General features: G+C 40.4%; 1 protein-coding gene across 2 annotated transcripts in view; it reads left to right on the top strand.

Annotated features, from left to right (window-relative positions):
• The window catches only part of gprc5ba (G protein-coupled receptor, class C, group 5, member Ba), a 33872-nt gene extending 11886 nt beyond the window's left edge, over positions 1 to 21986 (top strand). Inside the window, exons 2-4 of one of the 2 annotated variants that reach the window (XM_059347144.1) lie at positions 9973 to 11004; positions 13257 to 13402; positions 17118 to 21986. In XM_059347144.1, coding sequence (XP_059203127.1) covers positions 9975 to 11004; positions 13257 to 13402; positions 17118 to 17162 — 1221 coding nt within the window. In that variant the 5' untranslated portion in view covers positions 9973 to 9974 and the 3' untranslated portion in view covers positions 17163 to 21986. The remainder of the gene's footprint in view (positions 1 to 9972; positions 11005 to 13256; positions 13403 to 17117) is intronic. The other variant, XM_059347145.1, reaches the window with a different exon arrangement.
• The last annotated feature ends 307 nt before the right edge of the window (positions 21987 to 22293 follow it).

The raw sequence follows: 22293 nt of genomic DNA on the forward strand, positions 1-22293 counted from the left end.
GTGCACACTCCTCCAGATACACATGCTTCAAGCACGCACGCACGCGCGCACGCACACACACAGGTAACTTTATGCAATTTTCGTTACACACACACACACAAATGCGCACGTAAGCGCACACACTCCTCCAGATACACATGTTTCACACAAACACACGCGCACAGAGACACACACACACACACACACACACACACACACACACACACACACACACACACACACATTTTCAGGTTAAAGGTCATAGGTTGCTGTATAAATAAATACTTGTAAAGGAATGCTTGTTGTAGGTGTGCTCCTTGTATATAATATAGTATCATAACTTTACTAGTATTAATTGTTATAAATCTCTGAAGAATCTCATCATAGTGTAAACACACCGGCAGTAGCCCCCGTGGTCCTTTCAGAATTTCCCCAGAGGAAATGTTCTAGTTTTAATATACCATATACTGAATGAGGTAGTTAAGTAAAATACAGCCATTAAAAATGTGGACAAAATATCATAGATATATATAGATATCATATATTTTATGGGAAACGACAAGCTACCTACAAATATTGCCCTGAATGCATTGTTTTCTACAGTATAATAAGGTTTTAATGGAAAACTGTATGTTACTGTCACAATTTGGCTGTTTTTCTTACAGAAATTTGTTATGTTAGAGTGTAGCCTCAGAGCCCAGAGGGTTAACCAGGCTGATATCTAAGCCCTTATGTAATCCTAGACACTGATGTAAGATGTAAATTTATGCGCCGTCAGAAAAGGAAAGGTCTGTTAGTGTCTGTTAGTGTTAGAGTAGACAGTGGAGAAGATTATGCAGTCCTGAATGGCGTCACAGATGCCAGCACAGGTCCACCAGGTGACCTGCTCACCTCAACAGCTGGACCTGTACGTTCCTACACACACACATTTCCTCCGTCAGTAGTCGGGAATGAAACAAAAGTAGGACAAAAAAAACAGAGAATTGAAGCGAGTCGTCAAAATGCAATAATCCTCCCAATTATCACCACAGTAATTAGACAGCATCTGCTTGTATGCTATGTCTGATAATTATAGGAGGAGATAATTGTACAGGACGGCTCGCGAGATTCAGCCTGGAGCAGATTTAAGGGACTGCAGTACACTGTAAAAACAAAAAAAATGTGTTTAAAAACCAGATCAAACAGTAAATCTGAGGGAAATGATCTTGCTGCATGGACAGATAATTTACCTTGACAAGATTTCTTAAATTAAGATTATTAAATCTAGAAATAAGCATGTTGAACACTAAAAAACGAAAACAAAAGGGGTGTCTAAAAACAAGATAAATGATCTAACACATCTAAATCTAAATCTAAATTACACAAAATGACAAAAATCTGGCATAAAATGACCAAATAGACACAAAATGACCAAAAAACAGGTATAAAATTACAGAAAAATACACAAAATGACCAAAAATAGGCATAAAATGACCTCCCCTCACGGCAATAAAGGTGTTTAGTCTAAAAACCAGATAAAACAGTAAATCTGAGGGAAATGATCTTGCTGCATGGACAGATAATTTACCTTGACAAGATTTATTAAATTAAGATTATTACATCTAGAAATAAGCATGTTGAACACTTAAAATAAGAAATTAACTCTTAAAACCAGATACATTATCCAACACTTCTAAATCTAAAGTTTTTTCTATCTTGGTAAGAACCAAATAATCATCAGGTCACTCTGCTCGGGCCCAGTTCATCACTGCTGGCAGCTTTAATTTATCTGGTTTTAAGAGTTAATTTCTTATTTTAAGTGTTCAACATGCTTATTTCTAGATTTAACTATATGGAGTCTTGGGCTATTTTGTCCATTTTTTAGTCATTTTGTATCCTCTGTGTTGTTTTTTTGTGTAATTCTGTCTTCTCATTTTGTGTCTTTATGGTGTTTTTGTGTCTTTTTGGTCATTTTGTCTTTTTTGACATTTTGTGTCTTTTTTATGGTAATTTTGTCTTTTTTTGGTCATTTTGTTTCTTTTTGTGTCTATTTTTTGTCATTTTGTGTCTTTTTTTGGTCATTTTGTGTCTTTTTTTGTCCTTTAGTCCAACATAAAATGTGATTTTGAATCTATTTTTTACTTTCAAAACACTATCATGCTCAATAAAGAGTTTTAAATGGTGTAAATGTGACCAAAGGTGTCAAATCTACCATATAAGAGGGTTCCATCCAGTTCTATCATTTGATACTAAATCTATTTGAGCTTGTCTCCAGTTTTACTTGGTATATCATCATCAAACTGAAACTGGCCTCATAGAGTTTACAGCCAGAACTTTAGAGGTAAATGTACAGTAGGGCTCCACGCTGCTTTGTTTTCTAGTCTGATGGAGGCAACAAGTCTGGATTATTTGGAGCTTTTGGACACTCCACAGGGTTAAGTTGAATGTTTGTATGAAAAGCAGACACAAACATGACAACAAAATGAACAAAAAGACACAAAATGGCCAAAAAAGACACAAAATGGCTAAAAAAGAAGACACAAAATGGCTAAATAAAAGACACAAAATGACCAAAAAAGACACAAAATGACTAAAAAAAAGACACAAAATGACAAAAAAAAAGACACAAATTGCTAAAAAAAGACACAAAATTACAAAAAAAGACACAAAATTACTAAAGAAAAAGACACAAAATGACCAAAAAAGGCACAAAATTACTAAAAAAAGACAAAATAACGACAAAGAATAAAGACACAAAATAAATAAATTTACAGCAGGGCTCCAATGCTGCTTTGTTTTCTAGTCTGGATGTGATGAAGAAGTCTGCATTTGGAGCTTTTGGACACACTTAATAATCTTAATTTAATAAATCTTGTCAAGGTAAATTATCTGTCCATGCAGCAAGATCATTTCCCTCAGATTTACTGTTTTTATCTTGTTTTTAAACACCTTTTTTTTGCAGTGTGCTGCACATTTTCACTCTCACGCCTGCATGTATCTCTGTTGTGTGCATAAGGAATGCATGTTGCATATTGTCGAATCCAGCGTTGTGTGAGAATGTGCTGCCTTGACACACAGATGCATAATACATGCCACCGAGCAGAACGTTATATTTACATGCAAATAGGGGGAGCCCACGCGGGCATGATGCCAGGGAGAGTGTGTGAGTGTGTGAGTGTGTGAGTGTGTGAGTGACACGTGCAGCCTGATGGGTGCGTGCATGTCACCTCGCTACGAGCAGAATACAAAGCTAAGATGGCCTTCAGAGCGCCAGCAGCCGGCTGCTTGGCACCGAGGAGCACGATGCCCGAGAAACAGCAGCCATGCAGCAGAACTGGCAGGAGCTGGATCCTTCCCCCAGTTACATAAGATACACAGCAAGAATAAAAAGGAAAGAGGAGGAGGAGGAGGAGGAGGAGGAAGGGGCACGCGGAGGGAAGGAGTAGAAGCCAAAATGGAAGGAAGAGGGGTGTGTTTAGGATTAGACGGTGGGAGAGTGAAAAGAGGGAGAGAAGGAGTAAGGAGAGGAGGAGGTGTGTGTGTGTGTGTGTGTGTGAGGCGCATCTTTCACAGTGAATCTTCAATGTAGCGGAGAGATGAGAGCTTCTCCTTCTGCAGGAGGAGAGGTGGCATTGAAATGTGACAGAATAGAGGATTTTAAATGGAGGGAGGACAGAAATGGCTGCATGGAGCCGAGTGAGAGAGAGAGAAACATGTCTAGAAAGAGGAGGAGGAGGAGGAGGAGGAGGAGGAGGAGGAGGAGGAGGAGGAGGAGGAGGAGGGAGGAGGAAGAGGAGGAGGAGGCAGCATCCTCTGTGCTGCACAAAGAGGAAGGCCAGGGGCACTCTCTCTCTCTCTCTTTCTCTCTCTCTTTCTCTCTCTCTTTCTATCTCTCTCTCTCTCTCTCTGTCTCTCTTTCTGTCTCTGTCTCTCTCACAAAAGAACTATTAGAGAGAATACAATGTGATTGTATTTACAAATTGCGTTAAGCAAATAAAAGAGGTTTTGAAATTCAGAAAAAAATCTCTCTGTCTCTCTCTCTCTCTCTGTCTCTCTCTCTCTCTCTCTCTCTCTCTCTCTTTGCACATGACTCATATCAGTGAGAAACATGGATGAGGACTAAAGTGTGTGACATGTGTGCTGTAGGTGTGTGTTATGTACTCTGGGTCGTGCATGTGTGCAGGAGTATTGGTGATTTTGCATATATTGGCCGGCCGATATATTGGGTTAGGGTTAGGGTTAGGGTTAAAGGTTAGGGTTAGGGCGATATTTGCATTTTTTTAACTTTTATTTAACCAGGTGGGTCCCACTGAGACACAAAGACCTCTTTTTCAGGGGAAGCCTGGCCAAGACAGCAGCAGGGTTAAAAGTTACAACAATAAGACAGACAGTGCATCAGGACAAGAACAGACCATAAAACATGGAGCTACAGTCAAATACAAGCAAGCCAGACAACACAGTGAGATAGGCATGGACAGCACAAGATCATGACATCATCAAAAACAAGTGCAAAGGCGATACGAGTCTGCTTCTTCGGCCGATCAGTATCAGCCTTAAAAAACCCGTATCAGTCGACCACTGAAGTGTGTCATGTGTGCTGTAGGAGTGTGTTATGTGCTCTGGGTCGTGCATGCTTGCAGGAGTATTGGTGATTTTGCATGTGTGTGTGTGTGTGTGTGTGTGTGTGTGTGTGTGTGTGTGTGTAAGTCCCACTCAGAAAGCAGGCAGAGCAACCATCTGTGATAGAGGGCTAGACTGGTGAGAGGGTGAAGAAGTGAAGAAGTGAAGAAGTGAAGAAGTGGTCAGTGATGAGTGTTCAGGCTCCTCACTGTGTTTCTGTCTGGACTTTTTGTGGTTTCTCTCTGTCGTTAAGACGTGTGACAAGAGAAAAGACGGAGGAGGAGGAGGAGGAGGAGGAGGAGCAGTCTGCTCAGCTTGTTGAGGACGAGTGACTCTCTTTGTCTGCTGTCGCTTTTGTTTTACTGCTGTCGTTCAGAGACGGGCGGGACGTGGTTATCAATAGAGAAACAGCAGCATGTTATGCAGGAATGTGGCTGTTTTTGTGCCACTTGTGCAGGTTTGCATGTAAAAGTGATTTCACACTGCAAAACCAACAAAAAATAAGAAGTAATTAACTAGAGTTAAGCAAATACATGCTTGAAACAAGTAACATTATCTGCCAGTGCAGTAAGTAAATGTTTTTTAATAAGTAAAAATATCTAGAAACTGGACAAACCAATGATAGCTTGAAATAAATACATATATACTTATTTTGAGCAATTGTGGCTTGAATAGCCCGACTGTAGTAACATTAAAATAAGCCACAATACTTGAAACGAGCATGTTTGGTGGTAGGAAATGCTTTTGAAATATCATTTAAACTACATGCAACTAAAACTCTCAACTGGAGCCAATATTTTAGGTAAAAACTCACCATATTCAACAGTTGAATAGCTTGAAAAGCATGAAAAAGCTCACAAGGTCAATCCTAAAAAGAAGTCTTTAAACAAAAAGCTAATTACAAAAGTGCATCATAATAATAATAATAATAAAAAATATTAAATAAGCACATAACGCTATGGTCAGTAGGTAGTAAGAAAAAGATAATTACAAAAGCACATAATAATAATAATAATGATAATAATTAAATAAGCACATAATCATAATAATAAGAAGAAGAAGAAGAGTAATAATAATAATAATAATAATAATAATAATAATAATAATACTTAAATAAGCACAAAATAATAATAATATTATTATTAATAATAATAATAATAATGACAATGATAATAATAATTAAATAAGCACATAAAGCTATGGTCAGTAGTTAGTAAACAAAAAGATAATTACAAAAGCACATGATAATGATAATAATAATAATAATAATTATTATTATTATAAAATAAGCACATATAATAATGATAAGAAGAAGAAGAAGAATACTTAAATAAGCACATAATAATAATAATAATAATAATAATAATTAAATAAGCACATAAAGCTATGGTCAGTAGCTAAATTATACTCAAAACAATATAATTAAGATATTATTGCTAGATAGAAGAATAAAATACTTGGTGAGCTTCATGTTTTTTGCAGTGTGTGTGTTTTTTTTGTTTGTTTTGTGTGTGTTTTGGTGACTCATCCCTCCATAAGCACTGATTGATGTTAATGTCGGCCAATAATAACCGGCGGCAGTGAGCTGCTGCAGCGAGGCGGGAAGGAGGAGACAGGAAAGGACAGGATGAAATAACGGCAGGAAGCAGGGGAGCGAAGGATTTAGGTAATGAGGAGGAACTCTGAGGGTTTAAACCTCTGAAGGAAACATGAAAGAGCTCTAAACAAATGAATATGCACACACACACATCTGCATATTTCACTTTGATGCCCTCTGGGGTCTCGCAGAAATAAATAATTATATTTCACAAGTTGTAAACAATCGCTGCCTTAAAAATATATGTTTTTATATGGATATTAGGCTACTTTAAAAGCTTGTGAATAAATGGATGCACCAGATATGCAGGAAACATGTATGTGGGAATTTGGGGGGGAAAATAAAAAATAAAATAAAAAATAAAATAAATAAATAAATAAAATAAATAAAAATGCATTTAATTTATAAGCGCCTTTCAAAACACCCAAGGACACTGTACAACAAAACATAAAAATTATTAAAAAACAGTGGCAACAAAATAAAACATCAGACAGTATTTAGATGTTTTAATAGAAAATTGCGATAATTTATCTCTAAACATGTATTGTCTTACACTTTTTTTAAAGGGCAAAATGGTAAAAAGTCTGGTAGCACAATTTGCTAAACTACTGTATTTTACAAATAATTTCTTTAAAAATATACAATTTAAAGTAAATATCTGTATTTAAAAATATAAATATCTGTAGAATAAGTTTTTCTTCACATTCATATGACAGTGTTATATAAGTGAGACTTTTTTAAAAGAGCATTTTTGTTATGATTATCTTAAAAGATTTTTTTTTAACAATAAATCAAAAAAAATTACAGAAAGTTGTATGTGAGGTTTTTTTAAATTTATTTTATTATACATATAATTCACTGTAATTTAACATTCAAGACCATTAAGCTATTAAATAATACAATTGTATATTATGGTTAATAAGTGTAATAAAAGTAATTTACTTTTTTTAAATGACATTTGCACTCAATGTAGAAAAAAGAAGAAAATACTGTAAAAATAATACACTAAATTTCTGGAAAAAAACTTTTTATGACGTATTTTTGTCAATTATATGTCAGAACAGCGTTTAAATCTTAAATGTGAAATCCACAGTGCCAATATCTTTTTACCATAATATTAGAAAATGTTCTACCGTATTTATTACAGTAAAGTTCTGGCAACCACAGCTGCCGTTTTTTCACCATAAAAACAACAGTTTTTTAAATTTTTTACTTTGTACAACATTTCCATCTGAATTGTAGTGGAGTTTAATCAAAACGTTGCATTAAAGTCCACAAGTCAGACTCATTAAAGTCACAAATGAAAACCAGGTCTGGTGTGAGTGTATCTGCTGCAAACTCCCTCACACTGTGTCCTTGTTTTCCCTGCGAGAACATAAATCACAGTATCTCGAGGTCTGTCTCTTCCTCCATGTCTGCTCCATTTAATAATCAACATGCTGGAAGGCCTGTGTGTGTGTGTGTGTGTGTGTGTGTGTGTGTGTGTAGCCTGGCTGCCATGTATTTAAACCACTCTCCCCCGATGCTGCGACCATGTAACTCTCCCTGACTGACTTACTGGCATTGAAAGACAACATGAAGCTGGAATATCCAGTGTCCTTTACATGGTATGTAAATATTGTGGTGCAGTCTATTTGTGGACCCCGGGAGGTATTTTATGTCAAAACTACAGCTGAAATAAACTATCCAAAGTGTAGCTTCAAGCGTGGAGCGGCTCGAAAAAAAAGCGTGCGTTTGTTCTTTGTAAGAGCAGATTGTTTGACACACTAATGTATGAGGCAGCTTGGAAAGAATGTGTGTAAGCTTAGCGATGTAGTGGAGAGACAGTTGACAGTAACCTGGCAGAATGACGTGTTGTGTGTCTGTGTGTGTGTGTGGTGGCTTTAAAACACAGATCTATAAAACACACAGCTTGTCAGGTGAAATGACAGCAGTGATCATCCCAGCAGAGACCTCAATGAAAAGAAAGAGCGTGTATTTGTGTGTGCGACTGTCTGACAGTTGTGATGAATAAAGGAATAAGTAGACTGAAACAGCATTGCTGCCGTTTTTTTTGTGTTTTTTTTCCGAGACACAAAAGTGCTTGAGTGTTTGTACTTGTGCTCCAGGCGCTCTGTATATGTCTGCAGTGTATTATGCATTGTCTCATGCCTCGCTAGATGCCCTAAGATGCCTGATAGTGAGTAGAACCGCTTGTTCACACTACTTCCCGTCTCTGTATCTCCTGTTTTTTCCCATGAAAATATGCATGATGCTGCTTTCCTGTCAGAGTCCTGGCAGCCGGTTCACCGGACAAGACCGGACGAATAATAATACACCTGAAACTTACTGTAGCTGCTCTGACCTCTTTCTCTCTGTGAATGAACTCTAGATAGCCAATCTGGGCTTTTTATGCCTCTATGGCTGGTGGGGGCTGTGGCTGGAGGCATAATGTTTTTGGGTTGTCCAGCTGTTTTTTATGTCCAATTTTTGGGAATGTGATATCTCAGGTACGCCTTGAGGGAATTGAAACGTTCACTTGGACTCATAGATGAACTGTTTAGATTAGATCTGTGATCTTACATCCATCCCATTCTTGTGAATGCTATATCCCAGGAACCCCTTTAGGGAGTTCCTTCAAATTCTGCACAAATTTCCACTTGGACTCAAGGATGAACAGTTTGGATTTTGTTGGTCAAGATTCAAAGTGTCCCATTTTTGTGAACCAGCATCTCAGGAATGTTTTAAGGGAATTCCTTCAAATTTAGCACAAACGTCCACTTGGACTCAAGGATGAACTGATTCAATTTTGGTGGTTAAGGGTCTGTGTGACCTCAAGTCGAACCCATTTTTGTGAACATGAAACCTCAGGTACGCCTCGAGGGAATACCTTCAAATTTGGATCCAACATCCACTTGGACCCAAGGATGAATAGTTTAGTTTGCTTGTTGGAAGTCACTGTGATCATAAATCTGTCCTGTTCTCTTGAATGCTATATCCCAGGAGTATTTATTTTATTTTATGCCTCTACGCTGGTGGTGGCTGTAGCTGGAGGCATAACGTTTCTGGGTTGTCCAACTGTTTTTTATATCCCATTTTTGGGAATGTGGTATCTCAGGTACGCCTTGAGGGAATTCTTCCAAATTTGGCACAAATGCCCACTTGGACTCATGGATTAACTTTTTAGATTTTGCTGGTCACTGTGATCTTACATCCATCCTGTTCTTGTGAATGCAACATCCCAGGAACCCCTTAAGGGAGTTCCTTCAAATTTGGCACAAATTTCCACTTGGACTCAAGGATGAACGGTTTAGATTTTGCTGGTCACAGGTCACTGTGATCATATGTCTCTCCCATTCTTGAAGATGTGTGTGATGCATCAAGATACACCTAATTCCAACTTGACTGGTGGTGGAAGGATGCAACCGAAAGGCAGTAATTCTAGTTTCTACCATTTTTCTGTTGTTTATTTCAACAACAATGAAACCTTAAAGCTATTAAACAGGGCAGGGCTATAGGGTACTATTGGTGAAATGGGATGTGTGTGTGTGTTTATGTGTGTTTGAAAAGGCTTCAGTCATTCACCCTGCATGAACTACTGCCCTTTGTTTCCTCTCTGAAACACAGCAGTGGCTGATTGTCTGTACTGTCACTCACAGGCGGGTGATTACTGTGGGAATGACTGACTGCTCAGCTCTGTTGAATTTATGACCAGAATGACTCACTCTATTTTTTTCTCTCTCTCTTCATTCCTTTGCCTTTCTCCATTCTCCACCTTCCTTCATCTCTCTCTCTCTTCTGCTCTGTTGACCTCTCAGAGATGGCGTTCCAGCCGGTCCTCCTCCTGCTGCTGCTGACTGTTGCTCACCGCGCCGCCGGTCAAGACTCCGAGGACCCGGACGCTCTCCCGAGAGGCTGCGGTTGGGGCCTGGTTCGTCCCTACACCCTCCTCTGTGACCTGGACTCCATATGGGGCGTGGCTGTCGAGTCGGTGGCTGCCGGCGGGGTGCTGACCGCCATCTTGCTAGCCCTGATCCTACTGTGCCGCCTACACCACATCAGCGAGGCGGAGAAGCGAAGCGGCGTGGGACCCATCCTCCTGCTGCTCCTCGGCATCCTCGGCTTGTTCGGCCTGAGCTTTGCGTACCTGATCGAGCAGGATGAGTCTTTGTGTTTGCTCCGCAGGGCCCTGTGGGGGCTCCTGTTTGCCGTCTGCTTCTCCTGCTTGCTGGTGCAGGGAGTCCGCCTGCGCAGGATTGGCCGTGAGCGCCGCAGCCCCGGTGGCTGCGCGCTAACGGGCCTCGCGTTGGGTTTGAGCGCCGTGCAGGGCATCATCGCCGCCGAGTGGCTGCTTCTCACCGTGCTGAGGGAGGGACGGGCTGCATGTCAGTACCTGCCACTGGACTTCTCGTTAGCCTGCAGCTACGTGCTGGCCCTCCTGCTAGCCGCGCTGACTGCCGCCTCCCTGGCCTTGTGTGGGAAGACTCGTCAGTGGCGCTGCAACGCCATCTGGCTGCTGGTGACCTGCCTGCTGTCGCTGCTGCTGTGGGTGGCCTGGGTGGGCTTCTATCTGTACGGCAACGCCTGGCTGGGGAGGTCCCCGGACTGGAACGACCCGGCGCTGGCCATCGCTCTAGTGGCTCAGGGCTGGCTGCTGCTGATCTTCCACGCCATTCCTGAATCTCACATCTGCCTGAGACCCCCGCCACAGCCGACCGCCCCAGATTACTTCGACACCTCCCAGAACTCGACACGGATGAGGGAGACCAGCTTCGACGAAGACATCCCTCTCTCTCACAGGCAGTTTGTGGAAAACCAGGGCTACGGATACAACGACGAGAACACTGCAGGTACGGTGCACGCCAATATATCAGAGCAATTCTACAATTCTACAATTCTACAATGTCATTTAGCAGATGCTTTTATCCAAAGCGACGTACAAATGAGAGTAATACAACACAAGCTAGGATGAAGTGAAGAAACATAGCAGAATAAGAGCCGTGGGTTCAGTTTGAGTCCATTAGGACACAAGTGCTTTATAGGTCGCAAGAGCAGTCAGTGAGATAGTTGTCGTAGTCGTCAGAGGCATGTCCAAACTATTCCACAAAGGGCCGTGTGGCTGCAGGTTTTCGTTCCAACCAAGCAGCAGCACACCAGACTTGACTCAGTTAATCAACTGATCTCAGTCTTCAGACAGTTGATTGGTCAAACTGTGTGCTTTTGCTTGGTTGAAACGAAAACCTGCAGCCACACGGCCCTTTGTGGAATAGTTTGGACATGCCTGGTGTAGATCAAGAGTGAAGGTGTTCAGTAAAGAGTTGGTCTTCAGTCTCTTCTTAAAGATTGAGAAGGACTCAGCGGAACGGATGGAGTTTGGAAGTTTGTTCCACCACCTATAGGGGCTCTACAGAGGAGAAGAGTCTGGTTTGAGACGTAGAGGCCTTCAGCCAGACGTCTTTCACTGGAGGAGCGTAGTGGACGGGAGGGTTTGTGGACCTGAACAAAGGAGTTCAGATAGATAGATAGATAGATAGATAGATAGATAGATAGATAGATAGATAGATAGATAGATAGATAGATAGATAGATAGATAGATAGATAGATAGATAGATAGATAGATAGATAGATAGATAGATAGATAGATAGATAGATAGATAGATAGATAGATAGATAGATAGATAGATAGATAGATAGGCAGGCAGGCAGGCAGGCAGGTAGACTTTATTTATCCCAAGCTGGGAAATTACAGTGTAGCAGCAGCATTACACACAGAGACAATAACAACACAATTAAATAAAAAGAACAACCTAGGCATACTTCAAGCAATAAAATATAAAATACAATAAAAAATAAAGTGTCTAAAGAAGGAGTATGTATTAAGGAGTAGAATTCCAGTGCAGAATAATATGGTGCCGTGAAACAAATAAGGTGCAATGAACAGTGTGCATAAGAAGGAGCTGTGCCCGTTGCTATTTTGTAGGCAAGAGACAAGGCTTTGAATATGATGCTGGCTGTGAGAGAGGCGTAATATGTGCGGACAGGATGTAGGAACAATGTAGGCCACAGTGAGTAATAGAACAGCAGGAAACATTTGCATGCGTGGTTAGAAATAAGAACGGGAGGACTTTTCTGTGGTGCTGGATTACAAAGTAAGCGTGATATCTCAGGTACGCGTTAAGGGAATTCTTCCAAATTTGGCACAAATGCCCACTTGGACTCATGGATGAACGGTTTAGATTTTGCTTGTCCAAGGTCAGTATGATCTTACATCCATCCTGTTCTTGTGAATGCAATATCCCAGGAACCTCTTAAGGGAGTTCCTTCAAATTTGGCACAAATGTCCACTTGGACTCCAGGATGAATGGTTTAGATTTTGTTGGTCAAGATTCAAAGTGTCCCATTTTCGTGAAGCAGCATCTCAGGAATACTTTACGGGAATTCCTTTCAATTTGGCACAAACGTCCACTTGGACTCAAAGATGAACTGATTTGATTTTGTTGGTTAAGAGTCAGTGTGACCTCATGTCGAACCCATTTTTGTGAAAATGAAATCTCAGGTACGCCTTTAGGGAATTCTTCCAAATTTGGCACAAATGCCCACTTGGACTCATGGATGAACTGTTTAGATTTTGCTGGTCAAAGGTCACTGTGATCATATGTCTGTTCCATTCTTGTGAATGCAATATCCCATGAACCTCTTGAGGGAGTTTCTTCAAATTTGGCACAAACTTCCATTTGGACTCCAGGATGAACGGTTTAGATTTTGTTGGTCAAGATTCAAAGTGTCCCATTTTCGTGAACCAGCATCTCAGGAATACTTTAAGGGAATTCCTTGAAATTTGGCACAAATGCCCACTCAGACTCATAGATGAACTGTTTAGATTTTGCTGGTCAAATGTCACTGTCATCATATGTCTTTCCCATTCTTGTGAATGCAATATCCCATGAACCCCTTAAGGGAGTTCCTTCAAATTTGGCACAAAAATAAGAACGGGAGGATTTTTCTGTGGTGCTGGATTACAAAGTAAGCGTTTCTTTTTTCTAGAGAGACAGTCATGTGGTGAGTCACACTCAGTAATCTCTCTGTTTTTAACGCCATGCAGGCTTGAGGAGCGGTGGCGCCGCCGGGCAGCATAACAGCAACACCGGCGCCCGGCCCAGTGCTCCTTTCCGCAGCAACGTCTACCAACCCACCGAGATGACCATGATCCTGAACGGGGGAGCGGTGAGTACATCCTCCCAGTCTCAGGTACACGCCGCTTACACGCCGCTCTCTCATTCGACCACGCCGACAAGACTGCATGCACATTTGTGCGTTCCAGACGTCCGTACGCCATTGCGCAAGAATGAGGGAGAGGTGTGAGTATGTGTGTGTGCATTATCAGCACCTCAGATGCATGGGACTGTGTGTGTTGTGTTTTAAAGGCACATGCATGGATGGTTTTGTCAAATGGGTAAATAACAGTAATGTAAAAAGATGAAAGCACAGAATTAAACAGAAGTAGAAACAAGTGCAAGTTAGATAATGTTTAAGTGTATAAGATTGAGTTAACTGAATGGTTTTGACATTTTATGCTTATTTGCTTTATCGCAGAAGGTTAGATGAGAAGATGTGTATCACTCTCTTGCCTGTAGGGTAAATATTAAGCAGCAGATATACTATAAAACTGGCTCTGTCCAATATCAGTAACAATCTACACTTACCACACATAATTAGTGTGGATTAACGAGGTATAGAATTAATGAGCTTCAAGTCTTCTGGCAGGTTGTAATAGATAATAAAGTAAAGAGTAGCTGATGTACGTTTTGCAGGTGTGAGTATGTGTGTGTGCATTATCAGCACCTCAGATGCATGGGACTGTGTGTGTTGTGTTTTGAGGGCACATGCATGGATGGTTTTGTCACAAATGGTCACTCATCTGACATCGATTTGTGTGTGAGTGAGTGTGAGAGAGTTTCCATGTGCTCCTGTGGGTGTAAATAAGCCGCGATGCTATCTGTCCGCTGAGTGATGCGACTGTCCGCCGGCCTGTCACGCCCTTCGTTATGCAGGATGAATGGGCTCTCTGGCTGGCAGAGGTGGACTTATTTCCAGCCACTGTGTTATGAATTAAGCACAAGAGCACAACACACCAGCTCACACACCACTGGAGGCTAAAAACGCTGAAGCGACACTCTCTGCTGACTAAAAGACACTATTCCTAGAGATAGCAGGCAAGGGAACGCAGACGCTTCTCCTCAAGCTGTTCTGCATAAAATATCACTGTTTTGTTTTGGTGCCATCATTCTAAAGCGTTAATGTATACAGCATGCTTCATACTAGGGCTGCACAATTAATTTAATTTTAATCGTGATCACAATGTCAGAGTAAGAACGAGGCAAAGCGGCACAGTCCTCCTGCAGCAGTCTTTCACAGCTGCAGAGCCGGAGGGGATGTTAACCCCTTAAGTGATCACGATTTTGGCGTTTTCACGATTAAATTAACCTGATCGTCGGCGATTATTCCATTTTAAAATGCGTCTCTCCTGCATATCTAATCAACACTTTCTACACCAGTAGTCCACCAACCACCAGGGGGCGGGGCCATGTTTCACCCCTGAAAAAAGCCTGGTTGCTGATTGGATAGAACGCTAAGCAGGATGAGAAGTAGTACTTGACGCCACATTTGTAAAAGCCGGCAAAGCAGTGTTGCCAACTTAGCAATTTTGTTGCTATATTTAGAGACTTTTCAGACCCCCTTAGCGACTATTTTTCAAAAAAGCGACTGGAGACAAATCCAGCTCGTTAAGAAGAGTAAGAACGAGTCAAGGCGGCACAGTCCTTCTGCAGCAGTCTCTCCCAGCTGCAGAGCTGGAGGGGATGTTAACCCCTTAGCGTCCAGTCTGCAAATTGCTAACAGGCTAACAGTTAGTTCTGTAGCAGTACAGTGTGTATGTGCTAACAGGCTAACAGTTAGTTCTGTAGCAGTACAGTGTGTATGTGCTAACAGGCAAACAGTTAGCTCTGTAGCAGTACAGTGTGTATGTGCTAACAGGCTAACAGTTAGCTCTGTAGCAGTACAGTGTGTATGTGCTAACAGGCTAACAGTTAGCTCTGTAGCAGTACAGTGTGTATGTGCTTCTGCTGCAGGAGGTGTTCACTTAGGGATCTCTGTTTGTTTACAACAAGCACCAGACACTTAAAACTGTTCCTATTGTTTGTTTAAAAGTAGTGCAATAAAAATACTGATGTTTTCCCTAACATGATTAATAACCGTGATTACAATATTACAAATATACAAAATAATCGTGATTATCATTTTGGCCATAATCGTGCAGCCCTACTTCGTACTCAAAGGGAAGTGCTTTGCATAAGACACAAAAGATAATAAATTAATAAATGAGAAATTCAGCTTTTAATGTAACTTAAATGGGTAAAAAAACAGTAATGTAAAAAAAGATGAAAGCACAGAATTAAACAGAAGTAGAAACAAGTGTAAGGTAGATAATGTTTAAGTGTATAAGATTGAGTTAACTGAATGGTTTTGACATTTTATGCTCATTTGCTTTATCGCAGAAGGTTAGAGGAGAAGATGTGTATCACTCTCTTGCCTGTAGGGTAAATATTAAGCAGCAGATATACTATAAGCCTGGCTCTGTCCAATATCAGTAACAATCTACACTTGCCACACATAATTAGTGTGGATTAACGAGGTATAGAATTAATGAGGTTCAAGTCTCCTGGCAGGTTATAATAGATAATAAAGTAAAGAGTAGCTGATATACATTTTGCAGGTGAAGTAGTCCTTTAATTAACGGTGTGGAGCGCATGAAGAATTATTTTAAGATGTGTGATGTTAAGAAGAGCTGAGTCGGGTCTAATATCATCTGGAGGCTTGTTCCAGCTTTGCAGAGCACGATAAATAAAAGCTGCTTCTCTGCCTTAAAATCTGGGACAGTTGCTACCAGATGACGCCAGAGAGTTTATTTACAGTAGAATAAAGTCAGAGATGTATTTATTCCTAAACCACAGAGGGGTTTGTAGAAAAGCATGAGTAAAATGGGTAAATAAAGCCGATGCAGCTGCTGTATGCATGTGTGTAAGGATGCAATTGTGTATATACAGGTACATCTAAAAAAATATTAGAATATTGTGAAAAAGAATATTTTTTGTCAATTATTTCAGAAAGTGAAACTTGTATATTATATAGATTCATTACACATAGAGTGAAATATTTCAAGCCTGTTTTTCTTGTAATTTTGATGATTCTGGCTTAGAGAGAATGAAAACACAAAACTCAGTGTCGCAGAAAATTAGAATATTACATAAGATCAATTTTTATTCTAAACACAAATTTCAGGCTTCTGAACAGTCTGTTCATTTCTATCCATCAATACTTGGTTGGGCTCCTTCTGAATCATGAATTAGTGCATTAATACTTGGTGTCATGGAGGAGATCAGCCTAGCCCAATGAGGAAAAAACTCATTAATTTACAAGAAAAAAAAAAAAAAATTAAGACAAAAAAGTACAAATTTACGAGAAAAGAAATCTCAAATTTATGATCCAAAAATTCAAATTTACAAGAAAAAAATCACAAATTTAAGAGAAAAAAATCACAAATTTAAGATAAATGTTTTTCAAAATTTATGACAAAAAAATCACAAATTTACAAGAAAAAAATCTCAAATTTGTGATAAAAAATTCAAATTTACAAGAAAAAAACGACAAATTCAAGAGGAAAAAAAAAATCACAAATATAAGAGGGAAAAAAAAAAAATTAAGAGAAAAAAATCACAAATCTACAAGAAAAACAAGCTTGAAATATTTCACTCTATGTGTAATGAATCTATATAAAATATGAGTTTCACTTTCTGAAATTATTGACAAAAAATACTGTTTTCATGATATTCTATTTTTTCTAGATGTACCTGTATGAGGCTATCTGAACTATTTGTCATTAACAACCTATTGTTTCCTCCTCCAGGTGCCCTCTGCCCCTCCCACCTACACGGGGAGGCAGCTGTGGTGAACGAGAGGATCGGAAAGATGAAGAACGGTAGAAAATGAAGAAGAGGATGGAGAGACTGAGGAGGGAGGGGGTCTGGGACGAGGGGCCCCCGAATGGTTGAATTGGACTTGGACGCCAACAGGGGCCCCTTTCACTCTGTGTACAGACTTAAACACTGACTGTGTGCCAATCAACTACCGTATGAGTGTATGAGAGCCTGAGAGAGAGAGAATAGGCTATGGAGGACAGAGCTAAAGCTCTTCTAGCACACAAATCTCCATAGAAGGGTTCCAAAAACTTGAAATGTGACCAGCAAGTAGCAAAACAAAACACGCTGACTCAGATCTGAAGATATAAACATGCAGTATTTTCCTTTTTCTTTTTGATTTGCTAACCCTGAGACTATACAGCACTGTAAGCATCCTTGAAAAAAAACAAAAAACTGTGAAATCTATCGCTTTTTTTCCCTCTCTTTCCTGTCAGTCAGGATGTTTTTTCTGCAATGCTGGCGCTCTGGTGGAAACATTTGGCTCTGTCCTCCATCCATCCACAGTGTAGGTGAAGACAGAGCACATGGGCGACTGTACAGCGCTTTAAAAGAATCCAGCCTCTGTGGGTGTGTATGTATGTACAATTAAAAAAAAAAAAACGAGTGTGTGCGTTCCCTACATCTCAGACGAACCTTCCCCCCTCCGTGAACACTTCTTCTTCCCTCTCTTATATCCGGTTTCACTGCACCGTCTGTGAATATAACACATAGCTCTCACCTTCCTCATCCTCCCACCTGCATGGACACTTTCACTCCACGTGAAAAAAACAAAACTGTGAAGCCCGAAACTGCAGTTGGACGAGAAGTTCCCATGCAGCGAAAGCAGCCCGGAGCACCTGAACAGACGGAGTTGCAAGCTGCTAATGAACTGCTGTTAGATATATAGACGGTGGAGTAGAGCGTGGCTTCTGATTGGCTGAGGAGGATGTCAGTCATCAGAGGAGGGCGGGGCACCGCTTGGTGAATCTAGGTCAGATTGCTGCTGTGTGCTGCTCTCCCACATCTCCGGTGGCCACTGGCGTTTTTAAAAACCAGCCAGGAGAAACTGTCACTTTATATCAGCAGGAAACGGAGCGAGGAAATGAAACGTTCTCCTCTAATCTAATGTGTTTATGTGTGCGTATACGTGTGATTTTATGAGTGTTTTCGGTGGGGGGGGGGGGGGAGTTGATTCAAAAGTAAAAGGTTGCTTTCTGGTGCTAAATATTCCTCCAACACAACTTCCACACATGCAGAACTGCAGGAAACAAAAAGCTACATGCAGATTACAGTTGCCACAACTGTGAGTGACAGGCTAAAGATAGAGCTGCGGTCTGGTGTGTGGAGATATCCGAGACGCTTAGAAAAGATCAGATTTATAGCCGAGCGAGGTCGGAAGAGGGAGATCAAATGGGAAAGAGGAGGAAGAGGAGGAGGAGGAGGAAGAAGGGGGGATGGGAGTGAGGAGGATGGAGATATAGCGGTCCGAGGGGAATCTATCCATGCGACAGATCTGTGTGACAAAAATGGCTCCCGGTCTGTTTGTGTCCACTGTAAAAAATGTCCCGTTGTTTTTACAGAAAGAAACTGGCAGCTGTGGTTACCAGAATAATTCAGTAAAAAATACAATCCATGTGTCAACATCTTTACAGAACAACTTGTACATTTTACATCCTAAAAGTGTTGTAATTTTAAAAAAAAAAATACATTTAAAGTTGTAGATTATGCAAAATTGACATGCCGATTTTGCTCCCTGTGCATTGAATACCATTAAAAATTTAAGACGAAAAAATACAAATTTATGATTAAAAAAAAAAAAAAAAAATCATGGGAAAAATACAACTTTATGAGAAAAAAATGACAAATTTAAGAGAAAAAAACCCCACAAATTTTAGTGGAAAAATCATAAATTTACAAGAAAAAATATCACAAATTTAAGAAGAAAAATCACAAATTTAAGAATTTATAAAATTATTTATGCAAAATTTACATGCAGATTTTGCTTATTGTGCATTGAATACCAGTAAATTAACATTCAGTTATTATTTATTGTACACTGAATACCAACTAACTGTACAAGTTGTTCTGTAAAGTTGTTTACATTTGTTCTGTATTTTTTGCAGAATTATTCTGGTAACCACAGCTGCCATTTTTTTCTGTAAAAGCAACAGAATTTTTTTTACAGTGTGTGTGTTTGTGTGTGATCTGCTCTGCTCTATGTGGTCTTCTTCTTCTTTATCTGGTGAAGCTTCTCCTCCTCCTCCTCCTCCTCCTCCTCCTCCTCCTCCTCCTCCTCCTCCTCCTCCCTGTGGTCGGCTACAGCTCAAGTGTCGCCTCGTGCCAAGAAAGACTCTTCTTCTCTGGAGTCTCCGTTTCACGCCCTTTTTCCTTCATCAGACACCCGAGAAGCTCCATGTGTACATATTAGTGCTGTAAAGCTTTGCTTGCTTCTTTACTTCCTCCTTTCTTTCTTTTCTTTCTTTTTTAACTGTAGCCTGAGTTTAGACACCAGTGACCCACTGGAGAACTGACTACTGCAACCTTTTTTATCTGGGGATTTATTTTTTTTAGTTTGCTTTATTTCATTGTTCATACATTTGCTTGTTGCTACATTATGCTTTTATTTCTCTATCTCTTGCTGGTGTCTTTCATTTTTTTAAACTATAGCATTTTGGAAATGTTTTGCCAACACTAGATATGCTTTTATTATTATGATAATTTTATTTTTTTTGTTTGATTAATGTTCAAATAAATGATGTAAGTTGTCATTTATAGGGATTTACATGACCTCCCGTGCAGGAGAGGTTGTCTCTTTGCTGCAGCAGGATACTTATTTTTATTTTTTCAGAAAAATTATGATAATGGCTGTGAATATTTCTTTTGGCACTTCATGCAGTAATCAGTGATATATTCTGCAATACTTTAGGGGAAATTATCAACAAAAATATATCTATATACAGATCAGGGAGGGCTGAAAAAGTAACTTCAAGCCCCCCAACAGTCATTTTGTTGACTGAAGCCCTGTTCAGACCTGCCATTAAAGTTGTTACTACCTGAATCTCTTCACAATGTGTTTCCACATTAAAGTTGTGATTGGACCCCCGCTCCATGCCTTGCTCAGGGGTCGGCAACCTGCAGCTCCGGGGCCACATGAGGCTCTCCAGGCCCTCTGAAGTGGCTGTGACAAAAAAAATTATACAAAATGAAACGTTTATTTTTCATTGGTGCAGGCCCAAAGCGATCTGTACTTTTCAATTGTAAAAATGTGTAATTATACATGGCTGTAAAAAGATTTTTAAAACATTTTAATCAACTAAAATGTGCATTATAGCTTATAAAAGGTCTACTGGTCGCCACCTTAAGCTCTTTTGAGTTTCCCTCGCTAGGCTAGCTTTCCATTCCAAATCTCATGAGATATTTCATGCAAAAATCATACAAAATCATAACAATAAATGCTCATTATGACCTATTATTAATGTTGATAGGCTAATTTAGACCTAGTAGGCCGTATTATCTTTATTCTAAGGCTTAAAATAAGGTATGCGGCTCCATTTTGACTGTTATTCTCTTATTTTGGCCGACAATATTTTGGCTCTTTAGTTAGTAAAGGTTGCTGACCCCTGGCCTAGCTAAATGCTAAATCAAGTCTAAGTCAAGCTTTACGTGACCTACTTAACTACCGATAGTGAGGCAGACATTCATTTAAATACCTTTTTTAATTCTCTTTTGCTATGCCTAACCATGTGCTTTTTCTCTTAACCTTAAGCCAGTAGATGTGTGCCTAATCCTAACCAAAATACTGCGACCGTTTCACAACGTACACGATGTATCTAAAATGATAAAAGGACCTGTTGGTCTCCTGCTAGCAGCTGCGCTAATAGTCGTGTTTCGACTCGGGGTAAAAGTGTCCACTGGGAAAGTCTCAGGCCACGCCCCCTCTAAAGTCCTCTCACTCTGCATGTCTCCATTACAAAAAGGCTCCAGAGGGATTTAGAGACTCTGTGCACAATGTCAGCAGCTGAAACCAGCATGGCTAATTATGCACAGCGTCTCCGCTGATCATAAACACAGTGATGGTGAATTAACCAGCATCGCTAACTGTGCACAGAGTGTCTGGTGCTTGTTGTAAACAAACAGAGATCGCTAAGTGAACACCTCCTGCAGCAGCAGCACATACACACTGTACTGCTACAGAGCTAACTGTTAGCCTGTTAGCACATACACAGTGTACTGCTACAGAGCTAACTGTTAGCCTGTTAGCACATACACAGTGTACTGCTACAGAGCTAACTGTTAGCTTGTTAGCACATACACACTGTACTGCTACAGAGCTAACTGTTAGCCTATTAGCAATTTCCAGACTGGACGCTAAGGGGTTAACATCCCCTCCGGCTCTGCAGCTGGGAGAGACTGCTGCAGGAGGACTGTGCCACAGCTCATTAAGAAGAGTAAGAACAAGTCTCCAAAAACACCAGAAAAAGACATGAACACCTCCTGCAGCAGCAGCACATACACACTGTACTGCTACAGAGCTAACTGTAGCTAACTGATGCTAACGGCGGCTCTTCTTAACGAGCCGGCCTCCGGCTCGTTAGCGGCTCGTTAAGAAGAGTAAGAAGGAGTCGCTGGATTTGTCTCCAGCCGCTTTTATGAAAAATAGTCGCTAAGGGGGTCTGAAACGTAGCTAAATTTAGCAACAAAGTTGCTAAGTTGGCAACACTGCTTCACCGGCTTTTACAAATGGCGCGTGTTGTTGTGGCGTCGAGTACTACGTCACATCCTGCTTAGTGTTCTATCCAATCAGTAACCAGGCTTTTTTCAGGGGAGAAAAAAGACCCAACAAAAGTCCGCTCAGGACAGCTCATATTCAAATTAGGGGCGTTTCGGCGAGTGAGAACCACCTCATTCTGGGTATTGCCTGGTAGTGGAAACAGCCCTAATTCCACCAACGTTCCTGTGGGAACCCATATTTGATATTTGAGGGTAGGAACAAACGACCTATGTGGTCGTCTGGTTTGGAGGACTCTGATATTTGTGAATTGGGTACATTTTATGCGCGGACACTGCCATTTCTGTGCAGAGCACTGGAACATAAACAGCATAATAACTAAAAGCAATATAAGA

This window comes from Centropristis striata, chromosome 13 (genome assembly GCF_030273125.1).
Source record: "Centropristis striata isolate RG_2023a ecotype Rhode Island chromosome 13, C.striata_1.0, whole genome shotgun sequence".
In the NCBI taxonomy this organism is placed as follows: domain Eukaryota; kingdom Metazoa; phylum Chordata; class Actinopteri; order Perciformes; family Serranidae; genus Centropristis; species Centropristis striata.